The sequence below is a fragment of the Acomys minous genome, assembly GCF_964271855.1.
Source record: "Acomys minous genome assembly, chromosome: 3".
In the NCBI taxonomy this organism is placed as follows: Eukaryota; Metazoa; Chordata; class Mammalia; order Rodentia; family Muridae; genus Acomys; species Acomys minous.
Window position 1 is genome coordinate 138,685,510 of NC_140485.1, and position 23,232 is coordinate 138,708,741.

Here is a 23,232-nt window from a genome sequence, read left to right on the forward strand (position 1 = left end):
CATAGCATTGACAGGCCAGAGACACACATAATAGACTGACCTAACAACATTACTTTAAATGTCAGTATTCATGGTATACTAGAAATTAGATCCTTTGCATTTATTTAAACTGACAAAGAAAAATATGCACAGATCTATGTGTGTGGCGTGCACACACACACACACACACACACACACACACACACACACACACTCATGTGATACGTTCCCTAACTTTGTGTGCGGCATGTATAAGCTAAACTCTTTTTTTTTAAGGTGGATAATTTAGTGTATTTATTTAGTCAGTACAAGCAAGAAATTACAGGTATTTGAAATCATATGAATAAATTTCATAACTCATGTTTGAGTAAACATTTATCCCAGCATGTATGTATAATGTGTCTAATATAAAATTTATAAGTTTATCTTAAGAAACTTGATAAAAATATTATGTTGAGAGTAATTACCTGGCAGAACATGAAGACCTATTTTGTTTTTTTTTGTTGTTTTTTTGCATATTTTTTAATTAATTTATTCTTGTTACATCTCAATGGTTATCCCATCCCTTGTATCCTCCCATTCTTCCCTCCCTCTCATTTTCCCCTTATTCCCCTCCCCTATGACTGTTCCTGAGGGAGATTACCTCCCCCTGTATATGCTCATAGGATATCAAGTCTCTTCTTGGTAACCTGCTGTCCTTCCTCTGAGTGCCACCAGGTCTCCCCCTCCAGGGGACATGGTCAAATGTGGGGTACCAGAGTACGTCAGAAAGTCATCTCCCACTCTCCACTCAATTGTGGAGACTGTTCTGACCATTGGCTAGATCTGGGTAGGGGTTTAAAGTTTACCGCCTGTATTGTCCTTGGCTGGTGCCTTAGTTTGAGCAGGACCCCTGGGCCCAAATCTGCCTATCATAATGTTCTACTTGTAGGTTTCTAGGACCCTCTGGATCCTTCTACTTTGCTATTCTCCCGTGTTTCTCTCATCCAGAGTCTCAATGGGATGTCCTCCCCTCTGTCCCAGTTGCCTGGTAAGTGAAGGCTTTCATGGGACATGCCCCTTGGGCTAGTATGCAGATATAAGTGAGTATATACCATTTGAGTCTTTCTGCTTCTGGCTTAACTCACTCATTATGATCATTTCTAGCTCAATCCATTTGTCCACAAATTTTGGGAATTCCTTTTTTTAAATATATAAGCTAAACTCTTGTGATGATGGTTGACCTGTATTAGAGAGGAAGTGTTTTGAAGATGAACCTACCCAGGTTCCTCCATGTCTGTTCCTTTGTTTCCCCAGTTTGACCTTGTCTGTGTCAACGCCTGGATGTTGGATCTCACCCAAGCCATCCTAAACCTTGGCTTCCTGGCTGGGGCATTCACCTTGGGCTATGCAGCAGACAGGTAAGTGTGGCTAAGATAACCAGTTAGTTTACAGGAGCGCGCCACCTCTGTGCGGGGAAGAAAATGCTTTCATTCAATGTTTTATTCCACCGCCCATGACATTCACACTTGTCTGGTTTGACTAATTCTCTTCTCCTCAAACTTCTTCTCTTTGGTGGGAAAGGTGCTCTTGTGGGTCTGAGAGCATCCCAGTGAAAACATGGACCTCAGGGCAGTGACATCATGGTGACATCATGGCTCAGGTGGCAGGTGAGAGGCAGATCTAGGGTGCTCAAAACAGTCCAGCGGTTAGGGGGTTTGGTTAATTTACTCATGAGGTCAGCTACTCCACATTTTCACTTGTTTAAAAAAATTCTTGTATTTTATTCTACAAATTGTATCAAAACCCTGAAAAGAAGTTTTTCTAGAATTATTAGGGAATTTTCATGCATATTTCATTTATTTCCTAAATGGCTCCAGTTTGGAACTGGATTGCATTTCCCCAGTTTTTATTTATGTTGGCTTCACTTTCTAGTTTTTTTCTTTTCTTTTCTTTTTTTTTTTTATTACGAGAGACTCAAACTTGCAATCCCCCTGCCTGAGTGCTGGGATTGCAGGCATACCAGCTATTTTTTACTTCAACTTTATTTTTTAAAATTAAGTTTTGCAAAAAATAAAATAAAATAAAATTAGGTTTTGCTTCTTATGTACGCTATCCTGCATGATCAATGAACATGTCCCCTAAAGTAACTTCACATAGGAGAGGACCCAAGCCCTAGTCAGGAGCTGAGGGTCTTCCCTTGTTGCTAACTTAGTCCCTTGGAATGAATGAGCCAGGCTTGAGAGAGGGAGCTGTAAGTAACCCTGTCTCTCCTCAGCACTGACCACCTTTCGGTGTCTTCCCTTCCTCTGTGTGTCTGTGATTTGTATTCCTTAAGGAAAGGAGAGAGGTATTTTAATAGTCATACACCTGTGACAAGAAAGAGTGGTGGGTGCTGACAGTGGGTTTAAGAATCTGGATCGGGACTTCCAAGTGATGATCTTAGTGTTGCCACTCAGGCCTAACCGTGTATGAGGCTGAGCAAGCTGAAAAGTCAGCAATCTTCCCAGATATAGCTCACAAGGAAAGCTGCTGCTCCCCAGGCTGGAGAGCGAGGCAGATACAAGGAACTGACACTTGCTGGGGCAGAGGTTGCTGGGTCATCAAAACCAGACCCCAATTGCTGGAGTGTCGGGGGCTTAGCGTGTGAACAACTCTGAGAGTGAAAAACCCTAGGAGATGGCTAAGGGTCAGGGTTAGTTGTATCGGAAAGGGAAGAGGAGGGGGGAGGAGGGAGAGGGTGGGGTAAGGAGCTAGAGGCAAAAAGAAAAGAACCAAAGGGACTTTAGTCATCAGATTCCCTGGGAGTGGAGTTACAGATAGTTGTGAGGCCTGGTGTGGGTCCTCTAGGAGGACAGCAAGTGCTCTTCACTGCTGAGCCATCTCTCCAGCCCTCATGTCTGTGATTTTTTTTTAACCTATTGTAAGTCTACCAGGTTCTCATGGTGATTATTAGGAGATATCCCTCCATGCTTCTGTTCATAATAAGGCCTGCTACCAAAACATGCATGTATGCATGTACGTGTACTCTCTCTCTCTCTCTCTCTCTCTCTCTCTCTCTCTCTCTCTCTCTCTCTCCTAGAAATTATTCTGAATGTTTATCAATGTCAGGCCTGAGGGATGAGAAATAGCCCATCTTAAGCCTGCATTAACTGGCCTTCCATGTGGGAGGAGTGAAACAGACGAACCTCGTCCATTCTAATCACCATCTAATTTAATTCTAACCACCATGACCCAGTTAAAGTGAGAAAGAAAAAGCCAGAGGAGCATCTGTGATGTCAGTATCCACAGGCTAAAGAAACAATAAGATTTAATCACAGAACCATAGAAAAAGAACCATAAGGCATACTAAAAAGCACAGCAAAGCGAAACGTAAAATGCCAACAGACAAACCCGCACCTTGAACATGGACAGCACATATCAGAGCCAGACATGGGCATGGGGAGGATGTCAGGACTGTCAAACCAGAAAAAAAAATTTAATGGATAAAATGCAGAGGAAAAAACCGAACAATACAAAGATGGAAATGTTGATCCCAAGAATTAAAAAAGAAATGTCAAAGATCAAGCACCGTGTAATGAAGAATGCCATTAATGGTTTTATTAGAAAACTAGACATGGGGGCTAGGGAGATGGCACAGTAGGAAAAGTACTTGCTGTCCAAGCACAAGGACTTGACTTAAATCTTCAGCACCCACATAAAATTGAGCATGGTGGTGCACACTTGTAACTCTGGCGCTGGAGGGTATGGACAGGGACAAAAGGCTATTGATACCTGCTGGCCAGCCTAGATGAATTGGCAGATTCTAGCTTCAGCGAGGGTCCCCACTACCCCTGATATTGAGTCTCATGCAGCCCATATTAGCTTTGACTGCTACTTAGTCAAGGATTGAACTTCTGGTTGACCCATGTCTACCTACTAAATGCTGAGATACAGACACCTACCAACACCATTGTAGGGTTTCATGCATTCTAGACAAGAATTCTGTTACACCCAGTCCAAGACCCATTTCAAAACAAACAATTTTTAGAATGGATCAAAAGAAGACCCAACAATACGTTGCCTACAAGAAACTCACTTTACATATAAAGTTGCACACTGTGATGGGTAAATGAATGGAGAAACATATACCATACTAAGAATAATCAAAACAAAGTAGAAGTCATTATATTAATACTATCTAGGACAAACTCCACAAAGAATACACAGTTAACTATAATTATTCAACAAGACACAATAATCTTTGACATACATGTATCTAACAATCAAATGTCAAAATGCAGGATACAAAAACTGATAGAGCCACAAGGAGAAAAAGATAAAATCCTCATTGTAGTTAGAGACTCTAATACTTTGTATCTGAAATGTAAAAATCCATCAACAGAATATTACAACCAAGATGTAACCGAATTCAACAATGCCATCAGTCAACTTGATATATTGGACATCTACGGACTGCTTCATCCACCAACAGCAAAATACAGGCTTTTCTCAAATATGTGAGAGACATTAGTAAAGTTCATACTCTGGGGCATAAAATAATTTTAATACAATTACAGGAATAAAAAGTTATACCACATTTGGTCTTTGTCTCTGAGGAATTAAACCATAAATCTATAACTGGAAACCCCCAAAATTCTTGGAAATTAAGCATTGTACTTCTGGTAACACAGGGAAGAAATCTCAAGAGAAGTTCAAAGTATTTTAAGCACAGTGAAGATAAAAACAAATTATCATATTTTATGGGTTCAGCAAAAGCAATGCAGAAGGCACATTATAGCATTAATATGTTCATCTAAAACCAATGATCTGAGTTTATACACTAAGTAATGACAACAGTAAAGATGACCAAGTCCAAAGTAAACAGAAGAAAATTAATAATACAAATTAGAAGAGAAAAATTGAAAAGAGTAAGTCAATGGCTCTTTGGGAAGCCCACAAACCTAGTAGCCTTTTAGCCAAGCCAACTAAGAAAAAAGGAGATAGGACTCAAATTAACGATGGTTTCTTAAAATGGCTTCAAATCCCATGGTCTTTAAAAAGATAATAGAGAAACAATGTAAATGACCCTATAGCCCAAGAATTGACAACCAAGTTCAAGTGGGCCTGTTCCTTGAAGACATAACCCACCCAAACTCACATACGAAGTGAATCATTTTAATAGGCCAGTATCTATTAAATAAAATTAAGTTAATAATTAATAACCTTCTCAAACAGTAAGTTCCAGGGTCAGATTTGGGACAGGTAAATTCTACCATGTAGGAAATAAATTACACTCAGTTGTCTCTGTTTCTTTCAGATGATAAGGGCAGAGGAAACACATTCTAATTTTTTTTCTGTGAAGTCAACCTTACCTTACTGACAAAACCAGATGAACATATTAGAAGAAAATAAAACCCCATTAGCTTTCAAAAACATAGATGCAAAAATACAGAATAAGGGTTGGAGAGATGGCTCAGTAGTTAAGAACGCTGGCTGCTCCTGCAGAGGACCCAGGTTCAATCCCCAGCACCCACGTGACAGCTAACACCATCTGCAACTCCAGTTCCAGGGTTTCAGATGCCCTCTGGCCTCTGTACGCACTGCACACACATGGTACAGAGATACACTCAGGCAAGACACCCATACACATAATAATTTTAAAACCAAATAGATAAAGGATAATGAATTTTTAGCAAGTGTATAGAACCACAGAAACTGCTGTTTGTTGCTGGTGAGGCACACAATGGCACAGCAGAGTCAGTTGTCAGTGTCTTGCAAAACTAAATGCATAAGACCGGAAATTACAGTTTTGGTATTTACCTAACAAGGCTGAAAATGCACAGGCACACATAGACTCTCATGTGGACCTTCCAGGAGATCCATGCATAATTACCAGCATCTGGAGCAACTAAGATGTTCGGTGGTAAGCAAATAGACTTATGGTCTAGGATGTGTCCAGACAGTAGAATATACTCCACAGTAAAAAGAAACAGGTTAGAAAGCCTGAAAAGATATAGAAGAAACTTAAGTCCACATTGCTAAGTTCAGGAAGCCAATCTGAAAATCGTGAATACTGTCCAATTTCATCTATAGAACATTCTAGAAAGCCAATTGTGGAGACAGTAGGAAAGTGTGTGGTTGCCTGGGATGAAGGACAACAAAGAATAAATAAAGGGTTGCATCACTTTTTCATTCCTACAAGCAGTGAAGTAGGGACCTGAGTGTCTTCCATCGTTTTTTGTTTTTTGGTTTTTGTTTTTGTTTTTTTCCCATTCCTACTAGGAATGAAGTAGGGCCCTGAGCGTCTTCTTATGATATGGAAGAGAAGAATTGTCCTACAGAATGTCCAACCCAGGAGTGAAGCCGGGGGTGGGGTGTAGCGGTGGCAGAGCACCTGGCCTTGCATGTGCAAGGTCCTGGGTTTGATCCCCGGCACTGAAGTACAAACCCCCAAACCCTAGTGTGAACTGCAGGCTTGTGTAATGATACGTCACCTTAAACTTACTGTTATAGCTACATCACTCAGTGGGAGGGTTCAGTGATAGGAAAAGCCGTGTGTAGGTGAAAGGATGGGTGCACTAGAAGTCTGTGTTTTCTGTTTAAATTCTGCTCAAACCAAAAACTGTTTTTTTTAAAATTTGACTTTTAAAATATATTGGTAAATTAAGGCTGCTTCCATCTCTGGTCTTGATGCAAAGATGCAGAAGTAAGAATATTGCTGTGGATATTTGTGAGGAAAATAGCAGGGAATGAAAACTCTCAAAAGTCATTGATGATGAACTCCCATAAGCCAGTCATCTGTCAAAACTACAGGGAATCGGTTCCCACCAGACTGGGGAAACCCACCGCAGTACTTTGTCCCTTTGTCTGAGTTGTTTAGCTATAAATCTATAAATCATGAAAAAAAATACTACCAACACACATTGATTAGGAACCTTATAATGAGTTTGCACATTAGAACCACATTTGCTCCTTTTTACCGCTCGCTCTAGAAAAAGAGAGGTGGGTGAGGAATCAGACCGAGTCTGAGTCTTAGAGAGCTTAGGAGTTCGCTCAAGGTCACGACTGGTAACTGGATGGGGCAAGATTGAAATGGAAGCTTCTGGAACATGCCATGGCAGCTCCATTCTCTCCCCACCTCCCTAAGACTCCACACACAAAAAATGACAGAAAATGTTGGGACCAGCAGAACTGTATGCAGGAGCAGCATTGCAGTGGGAAATCTTCAGACATGTTGTGGGCTGCAACTTTTATAATGTCATTCGGAGCTGAATTCCATTCACTCTGGCCTCGTAGGTAATGCTATCAGTATTGCTTACTGCAGTGGTAAGTTACAGAGGACGCAGGGGTTTTTGCTTGATTGTTTTTGCATGCTTGGCATCTTTTTACATCCTCTCTAGTTCTATTTCTATCTATTATGTTGAGAACGAGGTTTAAGATCCTCTTTCTTCTCTTTCTCATACAGGTATGGCAGGATAATCATTTACTTAATATCCTGTTTCGGTGTTGGCGTCACAGGGGTCGTGGTGGCATTTGCACCGAATTTTTCTGTGTTCGTGATCTTCCGCTTCCTGCAAGGGGTGTTCGGAAAGGGGGCGTGGATGACTTGCTTCGTGATTGGTAAGACTTGTTTTTGTTGTAACCACTCCTCTGTGTGAGAACTAGAGTGGGGCAGGGTCTAGCCCAGCACCCCCCCAACACTGTATCCTAGAAACTGCAGCACTTCCACAAATAGAACAAATAGGACAAGGGCTTGGGGTGGGATTCTGGCTGCTTCAGAGGCTGGGACACTGTTTTAAATTGGGAACCAGATATAGAATATGAAACACTGCCCCTCGCTTATGTTCCGTTGGTCCAGGCTCTAATTCGAGTCTAAACGAGCCACCTACTTTAAGTGTTGGAGATTCGTAACCAAGGAAACGAGAGAGGTCATTTGATATTACTGTCCCAGATGTTTGATTTTCAGTTCCTCCCATGACTACTGTATCAGAGCCTCACAGGGGTGTTTTAGAAACCCGAAGCTCTTTTTATGATAGGAAAAGGGGAGAGAGAGAGAGAGTACAAGGAGGAACCGAAACTGGCTGGAACAGAGAAGTAACTGAAAGTGTGTGGCATTTTTAACATGACCCAAGTCTGTGTGGATGTTCAGTCAGGATGGCGAGAACGGAAAGCTCAGTTACTGGGAAGAGGCAGAGGAGGTCAGGGGTCCAACAACAAAATTCCCCAGGTGGGTTTGTCATATACGTGAGATCTGTCACATACATGAAAAGCCAAACAATAAGATTCATAATCTAAACTGTCTCGGGGTGATGGAAAGTTTTGGCAGAGTCTGATGCCCATGGTAACTCTTGCAGAGCGACTACAATGTACAGATCCTTCGAGTTATAGGGATAAAGTTGAGCTAGCTTGCTATGCTTATTTCGATAATTACAATGACCTTACAACAGCCATTTGAGGCATCCTAAAACCAGCACAGGTGTTCCTTGCACTCCTCAACCATACCCCGAGGGTGCTGGCTTGGATGCTGGGGTTCAGGGCAAAATAGAGTACATGTAACATACCTGGAAAGCCATCTCCAACAGTCCTGCACGTATGAAGGCCTCCGTGTCCTTCCATTTTAGAACATTCCAACGATACTGAGAGATTGTGAATGGGTGTCAAGTCTATTTTAATGTTGAACTGGGGGCTCCTCTAATCTCTTGTGTCCATTTTCCTCCAGTGACAGAAATAGTAGGTTCAAAACAAAGGAGGATTGTGGGAATAGTGATCCAGATGTTCTTCACCCTTGGAATCATCCTCCTTCCTGGAGTTGCCTACTTCACCCCGAGCTGGCAGGGCATCCAGCTCGCTATCTCACTGCCCAGCTTCCTCTTCCTCCTTTACTACTGGTAATGTGATTTTGGTCATTGTTGTATCGATCCTATGCCCCATGAACATAGAATCCAAGCCAACGTGGACAGGAAGCAGACAGAGGAGATTCTCTAAATCTCCAGAATGCATATGGCTTGATTGAGAATTTCAGGCTTGATTGGCAATTGTCACTACGAATAGTAAAATACCCCAATGCCAAATCCCGGATGAAGTAATTGCATTATGATTTGGTCCTTTGCAATGCTTTCATGAAAACTACGAGATAAGGAACTTGATGTTTCAACATGTGGATTCAATGTGATAAAAAAAAAAAATCCATTTAGCAAATTATCATTCTCTGATGAATAAGATGCTAAAAATGTCAGAGAATTAAATTGCCGAGATATTCCAGATATATGCATTTGACTCTTACTCCCCTCATTGAATATTAATGTATGGGTAGACCAGGCTCCGTGAATCAGGTGAAGGTTTTGCCTTTTCCTAAATGCTCACTAAGCCCTAAACCTTTTCATGTTTGTAATCAGAGAAACAGGACTGTAAATCCCTGCTCTTGCAAAAGCTGTGTACTGCAGGGAAAATTTTTTTATAGCCAAGTGAGTGTTTTTCCGACTCGTAAATTTACAAAGAACATTCATTCTTGAGAGCCTGTTTTCAATTCTGAGAGCAGTCCTGACTTCTAAGCTCATCACAGCAATATCCTTTTGGCTAGAAAAAAAACCCTAAGCTTTTGGGTTAACCTAATTAAAAAATCATCTCTCTCCTCGCCAGGGTGGTCCCTGAGTCTCCCCGCTGGCTGATCACCCGGAAGCAAGGAGACAAAGCCTTGCAGATCCTGAGGCATGTGGCTAAGTGCAACGGTAGACACCTCTCACCGAATTACTCGGAGGTAATGTCATTCATCAATGGTATAAATTGTTAAATTGGGTGGATTAATTTCTTATGACTTCTGTGCTTAATGCTCCTTCTTAAAATTATAGGTATATACTATTAAACTTCTGACTGAATCATCTTTGGCTGAGGTTAATTGATCATTTCAGGTCATTTTTTTAATAGTTACTCTGAGGTGCTTGAACTATTCTCCTTACTGTAGCTGTTAATGTCTCCTCATTTCCCTTGGTTCTAGAAGAAAAGATCTTTTCTTGACATCTGACTCTTTCTAATGACTTGGGTTCTGCTGTTGTTACTCTTATTTTTTTCTTTCTTTCTTTCTCAAATCTACAGTAAGATACAGTCATGTCTTTAGAAGAAAAAGGAGCATGTCCCATATAACTGTACCTCACTGTAGATTTGAGATCAGAATTCAGACTGTGGATTCCGGGGAATGTCTGCCTGAAAACAAGACAACGGGGTGCTGCTACCCCCTCACTCCTCTGCTTACCTTATTTTACCATCAGCCAACGAAAGACCTCCACCCCTAACCTCCCCACCTCCACCTCCACCCCTACCCTTCCCACCTCCACCTCCACCCCTACCCTTCCCACCTCCACCTCCACCCCTAACCTCCCCACCTCCACCTCCACCCCTAACCTCCCCACCTCCACCTCCACCCCTACCCTTCCCACCTCCACCTCCACCCCTACCCTCCCCACCTCCACCTCCACCCCTACCCTTCCCACCTCCACCTCCACCCCTAACCTCCCCACCTCCACCTCCACCCCTACCCTCCCCACCTCCACCTCCACCCCTACCCTTCCCACCTCCACCTCCACCCCTAACCTCCCCACCTCCACCTCCACCCCTAACCTCCCCACCTCCACCTCCACCCCTAACCTCCCCACCTCCACCTCCACCCCTAACCTCCCCACCTCCACCTCCACCCCTACCCTCCCCACATCCACACTCCAGCTTTAAAAAGAGAAAGCGAGCGGCTCATTGTTTGCCCTTAGGAAGGTGTGATAAACAGCTGAGGTTACAGCACACATTTTAAACAACCTCTGAAGAATAAGTGTGCAAAGAAACCAATGAGGGTGCAGAGACCAAGTGAGTGCAAAGTCATTGTCATGGGATTGTCATGAGAGGAATCACAGTCAGCAGCATTTAGAAGATATGAGTCTCAGTTTAAACCTTGTAGAACTCTAGCCTATGACAGTGTTCATCATGCATTGCACTTGCTTTGATAGGAACATTCTGATTTCAGAAAGTCAACTAAGAAAAATGGGATTGGTTGGTTTATCTTCCTCCCTGGAAGACACCACTAGATCTCTGCCTCCTCTTCCTCCCTCTCCTCCTCCCCCTCCTCTTCCCCCTCTTCCTCCCTTCTCCTCATCTTTTTCTTCCTCCTCCTCCTCCTCCCTTCTTACAGGAGGTGGCAAGCAGTAGCTGCTGTGCTTATGAATGTTTTAGTAGCCCAGTTTTCAGTGTTGCACACTGGCCAGGAACACGTCTTCAGTTCTACTCACCTGAAATGTTCGGCAAAGAGACAATGTGACCTTTTGAAGCCACTAAGACTTGCTTAGTCTTGTTTCTCTTGAGATGAACGTTTGAGATGGGAATTCCTTTTAGGGGAAGAAGTACTCCATCCCTTTCTGAACCTCCTTTGATGTCTCTGTAGGTCCTCACAGTTGGGTCAAAGTCATGATTGTGTCTGTTTAGGGTTTTCAGTGTGTACACACATGTGTGTTTGTGGGTGCACACTCATGTGTGGGTGAACATGTGTGTATGTTGAAATCAGAGGACACAACCTTAAATGTTGTTCCTATAGCACCTGTAATTTTTCTTTTCTTTCTTTCTTTATTTTTTCTTTTTCTTTTCTTTCTTTTTCTTTTTCTTTCTTTCTTTTTTTTTTTTGAGACAGAGTCTCTCATTCATTGACCTGGAAGCTTCTGAAGAGGTAGTACTGCTGTCCAGGAAACCCCAGGGATCCACCCTGACTCCCCAGTGCTAGGATTCAAGGCCTGACTTCTTTTCTGCCTGGGTTCTAGGGATGGCACTCCTGTCCAAATGCTTGCAAAGCAAGAACTTGACTGGCTGAACCACCTCTCTGGCCTCTAGTTTTAATGGTCAAGCAAATATTTTTGCCATCCACTTGGTGGCACGCTGAAGACACTGCCATGGTCTAAGATCTAGACCAAGGTTTATAAAAATGTAGAAACAACAGCTGCCTGCAGGTGGCTGATAAACTAAAGCTCTTCAGCCATCTGGGGGGGGGGGGGTGTGAACAGGTGTGCTGTTCCACACACAGTGGCTTAATACTGCTCTCAGAGACTCACCATAAAGATCATTTTATCAGGGGAGAGCTCAGCGTTCTACATGGCTGTGTTTATAAAAGATCCTGAACTTGGAGCCAGTGGCTGCTGAGTCATCACTGCTCTTGCTTAAAGCCAAATAAGCAAGAGGTTCCCATGCAAAGGCAGACTTGATTCCCCAGGGAACTTATCATGGCTTCTGGGCTCTACTGCCAGCATCTTGCCACCAAAGCTATGTTTAATGTTTATGCACTTTACTCTAATGATGGTTTTCTTGACTTAGTTTTCTTTAAAATTTGTTTAAATAAGAATGAAGGTTTATGTGTATTGGTGTTTTGCCTACATGTATGTCTGTGCACCACATGCATGCAGTACCCACAGAGGCCAGAAGAGGGCAAGGGATCCTCTGGAACTGGAGTTACAGGTGGTTTTAAACTGCCAAATGGGTCCTCTGGGAGAGCAGCCAGGGCTTTTTTAACTTTGAAGCCATCTCTCCAGCCCCTAAGGGGAAAAATTAACATGGGAAATTTCAATATACTAAAACAGAGAAAACAGGTGAATGAATCTCTGTTCAGGTATCACATAGACCCCCCCTTCCTCCCCCTCCCCCCACCCAACCCCCACTGCCCCATGACACACAGCTGTCATGGCACTGCGTCTCGTAACATTTCCCTCTGATATAGAAGTGTAAACTTATTGATTCAACTCTGGCATCATAGATACCAAATGAACAACGAGGGAGGTAGTCATTTGACTCTCGGACTCAGAGCTGTGGTCCAGCTGCTGAGGAGGATATAGCTACAGGGGAGATAAATCAGAAGGCGATGGTGTCAAAAAGATGCCCTCACTGTCGTCACTCTAAGAGTAAATATTATTGCCAACTGGACACCCAGAAGGCAGGCCTCCAGCACACCTGTGAGGATTCGCCTCTGGACATGTCTGTGAGGGATTGTCTTGATTACATCTGTTGATGTGGAAGAAGACTCTCTTAACTGTGGCAGGACTATGACCTGTGGGGGAGGGGTGGACCCTGACTTTATAAAAATGGAAAGAGTAAGTTGGGTGCAAGCACACTTTAATGGCACTGCTGTCTGCTCCTGACTGTGGGTGTCACGTGACCAGCTCCACTCTTCTGAGCAGCCAGCTGCTGTTTCTGTAGAAGTTGACTAAAACCCCAGAACTGCAAGCTGAATTAACCCTTTCCTCCCTTAAGTTGCCTTTGCCCCCGGGGGTATTTTATCACAGCAATGGGAAAAGAAAATAAAGTACCTACTATCCAACAGCAAGGTGGTGGTTCATGGTCCCCAGCTGCCTTACAATGGCTTGTAGCTCAGTGCTGCCCTAGCAGCCTCATGGCGTTTATGTAATGTGATGATTGACGTTCCTCTCCAAGTTCTCTGTAAGTTTCTCTTCTGTTACTGTTCCTAGGAGCTCTGAGAGTGACGAACCTTATGCAGTTTTCATTTAAGCAGATCTGTCTGACCCATGTGGCCAGAGGAGAGCTATGAATGCCTCTAACAGAAGAATCGTGAGCTTGCTTAAAGTATTAAGAGCTTTGTGTGTGATTTTTTTTTGTAACTTGATTGCCCCATTCTCTGAAGATGACAACTTCCTGTCACGCTGTCAAAAGGGTGAACACAGCTAATTGATTCCATTTCTAAGAACCCATTAAGAGAATCTTCTGTCTTTGTATTTCCTTTAAGTTTAGTAGTTACAGCTAGAGTTTAATTGAGTTCAGGTTTGATATTTTTGGCAAGCCTACTTCTTAAGTGGCTCGGTACATTTCCACTGGAGATATCTGCTGGCTCCTGTCTCTTTGGGGATGTTGGTGGGACTGACAGTCATTGCCTGGGTGGATTAACTCATTAAGAATTGCCAATAACTTATTCTCATTTCATCCTTATTGCTATATATATTCTTGGAACATTTATACAGATACTAAGTTTTCTTACCAACCTTCGGTTACCCTTGCATAGGGTTACTGGAATTGGAGGGTGCGCGCTTGACCTTTCCTTCCCAAAGAGAGAATTGTTCCCCAGCGTCCTCTAAACATGTCCAATGAGTTGCCTTCTTTAGTCTCCTTATAAATTTAGACTTCAGCAAATCACATACATTTCAGCCCTTTGTGGCTATTTTGGTCCTGTACTGTTGATATTCACATTGCACCATCATGGGCAACTGAAGCTTATGATGCCGGGTCCCTTCATCCCTCCTACATTTCCTGGGCATTTTCTTGCCCTTCAGTCTGACGTTTCCATGCTCGCCTTTTAGTTGTAGTCTCATGTATGGAACTGCCTGGGTTTTGTTGGTTTGATTTTCTTTTGTTTGGTTGGTTTTTGGTTTTGAAACGGATGTCTTCAAGTTGAAAATATCCGCCGCACCCCTCCCTTTGCACGTGTGTATGTGTGATATCCATACATGTGTATGTATGTGCATGTTTGCAGGTGTGTATACAGGTGTGCATTCAGGGGTGTAGAATGGGTTGATGTCAGGAGTATTCTTTGATTGCTGTCTATTTTAGTGAGGTGGAGCGCTCTCTCTCTCCCTCTCTCTCTCTCTCTCTCTCTCTCTCTCTCTCTCTCTCTCTCTCTCTCTCTCTCAACCAAATACTTGCCAGCTCAGCTGATCTAGCCAGAGTGTCCTCGCCTCCCAAAGGCTGGGGTCATAGGTTGAGAGTCATGTTTGCCCGGTTTTTATGTGGGTCCTGCGGATTGGACTCCAATCCTTGTGCGCGCATGGCAAGCACGCTGAGCTGTTTCCCTAGCCCCACACGTCTTTCTACAGCAACTTATTTACATCAACACAAAGAGTAAAAGACCTAACATTTTCAGTGAAAGACCTCCTAGCATTTCAGTGCTAAACTTATGTCAGGACAAACTGCAGATTCCCATCTGGAATGTTCTCCTATTTCCATGAAGCCTAGTACTGTACAACATACCTGATGCACAGGCATCTCACTTGAACTGTGTCACCAAGTTCAAAGCAGGGTCAGCCCTATCATAGTTTTGGTTCTATAATAAGCATAGCCGGTATTAGTAACTCCCGTATCAGCCACTCAAATAAGTGTTGCTGGTGTCGGTGTTAGGACCGCCTTGAGCCCTTACGTGTACACAGTCACCTCACACACTGGTATTTGCCTGCATCTCACAGTGTATAAGCTCAAGGGCGTTTGGGGCCAAGGTGAGCTTAGACATTGTTTTCCTAATTTTTTTTCAGCGTTTTGTGTGTGTGTGTGTGTGTGTGTGTGTGTGTGTGTGTGTGTGTGTGTTGAATCCTGACTTTTTAAATTTGTCATTTATTAAATTGCCCTGTCGTTTGAGACCTCCCTATTTCCTGCCTCATCCTTGGGCTACCTGTCATAGGAAGCAGAGGAGGTTAGAATATATAAGGAAGAGTTTGGCTGCATTCAGAGCAGCCAGGGGCACTTTGGCAGTTCTGTTCTCTTTGGAATGGCCTTGGCTGCCTCCCAAGTCTAGCCAGTCCCAGTGTTGATAGCAGGGTTCCTACAAATGCTTCTTAGGGCTCCCCAAGCATGCTCTAGATTACAGAGATAACCTAAATTCAGTACAAACAAGGGTCACTCGGGTCCCAAGGCTTTAGCAAACGCAAAGAGGAGGTGGGAGAAAGTAGCTACATTGGACTCAATGCCACCCTCTCAGCCTTGGGGAATATTATGTGGGTGGTTTGTTATGTCTTTGACTGGAAGTATTCTTTTATTTGTTGTTTAATTTTTCATTAGTATATATTTACTGTGCAAGCCATGGGTTTCATAATGACCCTCTGTTCAAGTCTGTCATGTAGTTTGACCATATCCACACGCAAGCCGCCTTCATTTTTACCTCAGATGAATGCCACTCATCTCGCTGTCCCACGCTCTTGGTTGGCCTTTCCTTTCCTGAAGAAATAGCCTGCAGCACAAAATGCAGGAGACCCAAACACGGGAGTGACTGATGTCCACTGAGAATGGAAGTCCCCAAAACAGAACATGAAGCCCAAATAGGTGGGTGGTTTGAGCTCACAGGAAGTTTGTAGATGCTGGGGAGAATCAGCGAGTGGGTGGGTAGGATTTTCAATAGTGACTGGCCGTTTCTCAGACTTTCAGCATTCGTATGCTGTAATTGCTAAGGTGCCCTCAGAAATAGGAATAAAACCCTTAGTGTATCTGCGGTCATTACAGCATAGGCATCGCTACAGACAGGTCCTACAATGTCTTTAGGGGCCAGTCACTGCCCTGCAGGGCCACTTGGTGAGAGAGCTGGCTACGACTTTTTGCTCATGGGGTTCTAAGGCATTATTGCAGTAACTGAATTTCCCTTGGAACCAGTCTGAATTTACTTCTCATCATTTGTAACATGCTATATCATGTCTGACTCCTGGCCAGTGATGACCCAGTTCATGTTCTACTCTTACATGGTAGACATGCAGTAGCTCTGTGTGAGAGAACTGAATGTCACGTGTGCAGGTGAGTGACATGTATGAGCACACTGAGCACCAGCACTTCCCTGAGTGTAGGGCCAGGTGTTGCGTACTTGGTGTTAGAGAGGAGACGGGCAAGCACTTTTGATAATAGCAGACTGTGTCTATTGGTGAGTGATGGAGAGCTGTTCATCATCATCATCATCATCATCATCATCATCATCATCATCATCACCATTATCATCAGTGGAAGACTGTAGTAGTTTTCCAACTGTTTACACCCTTCCTATCAAAACTGGTGGTTTTAAAAAGCTGGTGGTACCTGCCAGCTGTGTCCACTGTCACTTGACTTTCACTGATGCTATACTCCCCAACCCTATGTCAGACTCGGCTACCCGACTTGACTGGGTTCTGCCAAGCATGAGTCTCTGCTGCTCTTTTGCTTTCCCACCTACTACAAGGACAGCACATCCTGGATCAGTGCAGGTCCTTGGCAAGAGTCTCAGAGTGACCAGAGCCACACTTTGGGGTATGGCTGCAGTAGCCAGCCTGAGCTGTCTTGTAGACTGTGGCCAGGAGTTCACCATTTCCTTAGGCACTACAGCATACTTGACGAGTCTCTGTGAGTTGCAGAGGGCGGGGGGGGTGGGGGGGTGGGGGGGGGTGGGGGGGTGGAGGGAGGGGCTCGTGGTGTCACCTTCCTGCAGTTGATGTCCACTGATGTCTCTGGTCAGTCATAACAGCACTGTTACAGCCGCTGAAGAAGGAGTCAGCACACATCTGGCTTTGCAAAGGCTTTTTTGTTTTTAATTGAGGTGGGTCAGCTTACTGTTTGGTCAGCTCACATCCTGCTCTCATTTCCATGTGGTAGAAACCCTCCTGGCTCCATTGACTCCGGGTGCACTGGTGCAAACACCTGGACCTCATGGTAGACAGGATGTTTTCCTGCCCTCTGACATTGGGCTTGGCTGCGTGACGTGCTTCAGCTAGTGGTAGATTGCCAGATGTCATGCAGCTGGCCTTAAACGTGCTCGTGTGGCTGGCTTTGCACTTCTTATCTCTGTCCTTCATCCAAACATAAGAGGAAAATATTCCTGAGCTTACCTGGTGGTCCCAGGGAATCCGGAAAGAGTTTGGAGCAGGATTCCTCCAGCGGAGATGGCCCAGAACTAAGCCAGAAACCTCCACAGCTACCCACGGATGTGAGCTAAGCAAATGGTGCTTGTTTCATGCAACCTAGATTGACGGGTGTTACGCAGCCTTATTTGTCAGGAGCTGACTGATACACTGAGAGACCAGCCATCACGACTGCGTTGACCTGGACTGGACCCCATAGGTAGTGACTGTGGCAGCATTTTTGACTGAGGGATTTTAAAGGCCTTTATCTTCATGATCCTTTTCCTTCTAAGATCCCAACCTCTCTCCAAATGGGAAAAAATTCTCAGAAAATATAGCCGGTTATAACCGCAGGTAACAAAGCCTCTGAGTGCCACAGCACTGACGGTCCATGCTCATCAGTGACGTTTTCATGCCATTCACCCACAGGCTCGATCACAGTTTCCTGACGAGCTCATTACTGGTAGCTGATTCGCAGCATCGTCTCAACACGCACCCCCTCCTAAGCACGCTCCTGGGACATTCCCACCATGTACTTAGGTGACATCACGAATGGACATTTGAGCTCCTTCTTGATCCCAAAGGGATTTCTCCAGAATCATGATCAATACCAAAGATCCCAAGAGGAAGGATTAAAACCTCCTCGCCTCAGTGACTAGACAGACTTCCAGCTCTGGAGCGCTGTGCTGGCTCCTGCGTGCTAGTGAACTGCTGGGTGGTTGTTAGTGTTGCCATGGAAAAGGACCTTCTGGTGTGAGACTGCTCAGAAAGTCTCTTTCTGTAGCAGTGTGGCTAATGTCTCGCAAAGGCGCGTTTTGTCCTCATAACCTTAGGTCCTTACAAAGGAGAGATGTGGAGTGAATCTGACGTCTGTAGAATCTATCAGGGCTCTGTGGCGTTTTAGACCAATTTCTGTGCTGTTGGTTTTAAGATTTGTTTTACTTTTAATCATGTGTGTACGTGTGTGTGTGTGTGTGTGTGTGTGTGTGTGTGTGTGTGTGTGTAGGGGGCATGAATGTGGTGCCTACAGAAGCCAGAGGGGTTGGATTTCTCCAGAGATGGAGTTGTAGGTGGTTTGTGAATTACCAACACGGGTGCTAGGAACCAACTCAAGCCCATTGGAAAAATGGCGTGTGCTTGTATCTCCAGCCAGTGCGCTACCTTTTTAATTGCCATGTTTAGTTGTTGGCTCCAAGTCAAGATGTAAATCCTCACACATGAAATGCTGAAAGGTCTCCTGGCCGGTCCTGGTTAAGTTCTGAGATGAGCTTCTGAAACAGTGAAGGTATTGGAAAGAGGCGCCTGGAAACCCACCTAGGGTTCCTTCCCTTCACAGAGCAAACAGTGCTGGTTCCACGAGGCACACCCGTATCCCTACGATGCTTTCTGAGTTGATGGCACACATACCACACACCTGCTTTAACTCAGATGTTCCTTGATGTGTGAGAAAAATATCAAGACACTTGATGATGCATAACGTAAAACGTGCCTTTCAACCATAAACTAGCTTAACATGCTTCAAATTTTAGGGAGTGGCCTGCCTCCTGTGGATATACTCTCATGTGACTATATTTAGTTCCCGTGCTTTTAACTTTTTGAAAATAAGACATCAATGCATAAGGTAGGAGCGTGGACAGAGTGAGAGCACGGTGAAGTAGCCATGAAGACTGATGGGCTGTGGTGTCCAGAGGAAGGCAGGGTGCCTGCGCTCCTTCCCCACGCTTGGCAAACAATGTCCTTACAGTCAAAGTGCTTCTGCCCAACAGCTAGTCTAGAGCATCCTGTGGCTTTCATTGGATTAGAGATACAAGTAGCCTGGGCTGAAGGAGCCAGCCAGGCTTTCAGGGCGTCTCACCAGGGAGTGGTGTTGGGCAGGTCCTCTCTACACCTCAAACTCCTTTTCCGTTTGGAAGTACCTGGATGCTGCCTCTGTCAACTTTTTAACAACTTCTTCTCCTTCTCCTCCTCCTCCTTCTTTTCTACCCTAACAACTTCTTAATCCAAGTTAGCGCTTGAAGAGTACCCATGGGCTGTGGAAAGAAATCTCTAAGGATTTCCATTCAAGGAACTTCATCTGTGTGACGGTAGCACCCACCCAGATATCAGGTGAAGCTTTGCTGAAGGGCAGATATATTAACAGAGCCCATGGGGAGGGTAAAGTAAGGTGACCACCTGTCCCCACTTGCCCAGAACTGGGATATTCTTGGATGTGGGTAGTAAGGTCTCAGACAGCTGTGGGACAGCCATTCACATGCCCAAGTGTGGGTCCTCACTCATGCGTGTGAATATGGAGGTCAGAGGTCCAGCGTGGGTATCATGGCTCAGGGGCTGGACCACCTTGTTTTGTTTTCCAAACAGATTCTCTCATTGGCCTGGAGTTTGCTACTTAGACTGGTGGCCAGCAAGCCCCAGATATCCTCTTGTTTCCTCCTGCCTGGCAATGGGATTACAAGTGTGTGCCACCATGCTTGGCTTTTTTCAAGGGTCCTGGGGATGTGACTCAGACCCACATGCTTGCGTGGTCTTACCTCCCCACTCTACAATCTGCCCTTTCTAGAGATCACTATTGTTGAGCACTATCTTAGTTATAATGATATTGCTGGGATGAGATACCATGACCAAAGTCACTCTTATAAAAAGAAGCATTTAATCAGGACACCGCTGACAGCTTCAGATGGTTGGCCCATTACCATCAGAGGAAGACAAGCAGTGCAGAACAGGAGCAGGAGCTGAGAGCTTTAAATCCTGATCCATAGGCAGCAGGCGGAGAGAAAAGGAAACTGGACCCGGTGTGGGCTTTAAGAGCTCCACGCCCACTTCCAGTGTATGAACCTGTGAGGCCCACAAATACTCATTCTCCAGAGGGGTTCTGGCTATTCTGTGAGTAGCAGCTCCCACTCGGAAGAGCTAGAGAGGAGATTTTTCCCTTCTGTTCCCTCTGCTCTCAGAGTCTGGCGAAGCTCACTGGCGTGCGTGTGGGTTGAATTCCAGGCTCCATGTAGCGACAGTGTGCTTGGTGGTCATTCACTAGTTAAGCAATCTGGGAGTCAGAGGTCACCCTTTGTTCCTCCTCAATAGCTGACCTTGGCTTTGTCCTTAAGGAGCAGGAGTCCCTTTTACCCCCAACATCTCTATGTGTGCAGAGATGTCTCTGGCCCAACCCAGTCGCTCCTGGTACAACCAATGATCTAAAATACAAAAAACAAAAAACAAACAAAAAAGAGAACGAAGCCCGGAGTACGCTTTGTTCTACTCAGTTCGGGTTTGCTCTTTTTTTTCTGGTAATTGCAAAAGTACATGGTTCAATTCTTTTAATTCTGGGTCTCTGCCTAGTGGGATAGAGGGTATGTTTGCCTTTCCTTTTTCTGCTTTTGAGCTCTCTCCTCCTCTCTTTCGAGTCTTCATACTCATACAGTGGGAGAGAAAGATGGCTGGCTTTTTCAAGTGTCTCTCATTTCTGTGCCATTTGGCTAGCCCTTCCTTGTGTTTTCTGTAAAATCGGCTTCTGCAGTCTGAATCATTGTGGTTGCTACTGTGAGGAAAGGAGAGTAGGTGGCTCTCTGTGGATGCATTGTCCATTGGAGGTCAGGGATGAACACAGTCTCCATGGCACTATGCTGCCTTGCCCTCGGTGGGTGGTCCATAGCTTTCACAATCCCAGGCTTCAGTTACCGTGACAGCATTGCTCACTTGCTCGCTTGCTCATTCTCTGACCCGTCAGGACAATTGCCTTTCTTCATGATATGTGTCCCCAAGAACACATGAAATCCACTGTACACCCCACAGAGCTAGAGGGAACACTGGTACATGACGATATGTCCCCTCCATGGAGACACAGCCTGAGGTAATTACACTACAAGGAGCAAGCACAGCAAATCTAATCTTCTGAGGTTCTGCCAGGGACAGAGCAGGCAAGGTGTTGGGCCCTGAATTTTCCTGGGATAAACCCTCTTGGAGAATACTTAAATTCAAGATTCCTGTAGTATATGACTGAATTGTTTAGCACGTGGGCACTAGTCATGGTCCTTCCTGCCCATGTGTCCTTCCAGGTGTCCTGTGTGTGCTCCCAGGTGCCCTGTGTGTGCTTTCAGGTGTCCTGTGTGTGCTTCCAGGTGCCCTGTGTGTGCTTCCAGGTGCCCTGTGTGTGCTTCCAGGTGCCCTGTGTGTGCTTCCAGGTGCCCTGTGTGTGCTTCCAGGTGCCCTGTGTGTGCTTCCAGGTGCCCTGTGTGTGCTTCCAGGTGCCCTGTGTGTGCTTCCAGTGTCTATGTGTGCTTCCAGGTGCCCTGTGTGTGCTTCCAGGTATCCTGTGTGTGCTCCCAGGTGCCCTGTGTGTGCTTCCATATGCCCTGTGTGTGCTTCCAGGTGCCCTGTGTGTGCTTCCAGGTGTCTGTGTGTGCTTCCAGGTAACCTGTGTGCTCCCAGGTGCCCTGTGTGTGCTCCCAGGTACCCTGTGTGTGCTTCCAGGTGCCCTGTGTGTGCTTCCAGGTGCCCTGTGTGTGCTTCCAGGTGTCCTGTGTGTGCTTCCAGGTACCCTGTGTGTGCTTCCAGGTACCCTGTGTGTGCTTCCAGGTGCCCTGTGTGTGCTTCCAGGTGTCTGTGTGTGCTTCCAGGTACCCTGTGTGTGCTCCCAGGTGTGCTGTGTGTGCTTCCAGGTGCCCTGTGTGTGCTTCCATATGCCCTGTGTGTGCTTCCAGGTGCCCTGTGTGTGCTTCCAGGTGCCTTATTGGATGGTATTGGCATGACAACTGTTTTTACCACTTGGAGTGAAGCAGAGTTCATCCTTGCTCACGTGTTTCCAGGAGCATATGTAACTCCCCAGGCTTACACATGCCTCTGGGACCTGAGCTACACATCCCACTAAGAGCCAGTTCATGTATTCTCTGTGCAGTGCAGAACAGGCTGCACAATCGTCAATCGAGAGAAACACACAACTACCTCATGGAAGATCGTTTACAGTCTCCTGTTGGTACCATTTGGTTTACTCCATGGTCTAAGGATAACCAGCTTCTCATGTTAAAACTGGAATCACGGAGCACATTGTCTGATTAGCACTGTATGAATATAGCAATATTGAGGCACATACTGTATAATTTGTCCAACGGTGCCTTCAGAGAGTTACAAGGCTCTGTGTTGGATGGACATGTTTTTAAAAATACCTTGTATAGTATTTGCTCTCAAAACTGCCTCCTCACATACATTTATCAACCTTGCATTTTCCTCTGGTACTGTACTGTTGCATTTATTCATTTATTTATTTTTTAATCCTCATTGTGATCTGCTTTTTATCTCATCAACAATTACTCTATTTTGTTTTGTAAGACTTGTTTGTTTGTTTCTGGTTTTGTGCGTGTGTGTACGCATGTGGGGAATGCAGCGCCTGTGCACACGGAGCCCAGATGAAGGGTATCCGGTGCTGTCCTCCGTTACTGCCCACTTGTTCCTTAGAGAAAGCATCTGTTCTTGAACCTGGGCTTTGGTTGTATCGTCTAGGCTGGAACTCAGCAAGCTTTTCTTTGTATTTGTTGTCAAACAAAGTGAGTCCTAGTGTGCTTTAGCTTTGATTGTTTTGTGAATTAGTAGAGGCTTTTGAGGGAGTTGGGGCGGGGCTCAGTCAGTAACGTGTGCTCGCCATGCAGGCATGAGGACCTGAGTTTGGATCCCTGCACCCATGGAGGATCCAGGAGTGGCACCACGCATCTGTAAG

The 23,232-nt window shown here is 45.0% G+C and overlaps 1 protein-coding gene across 3 annotated transcripts in view; it reads left to right on the forward strand.

The window, feature by feature from the left end:
* Positions 1-23,232, forward strand: part of SLC22A3 (solute carrier family 22 member 3) — a 96,537-nt gene that overhangs the window by 47,119 nt on the left and 26,186 nt on the right. For all 3 annotated transcript variants that reach the window (XM_084776821.1, XM_084776823.1, XM_084776822.1), the window contains exons 2-5: positions 1,276-1,379; positions 7,406-7,560; positions 8,660-8,828; positions 9,580-9,697. In XM_084776821.1, coding sequence (XP_084632947.1) covers positions 1,276-1,379; positions 7,406-7,560; positions 8,660-8,828; positions 9,580-9,697 — 546 coding nt within the window. The remainder of the gene's footprint in view (positions 1-1,275; positions 1,380-7,405; positions 7,561-8,659; positions 8,829-9,579; positions 9,698-23,232) is intronic.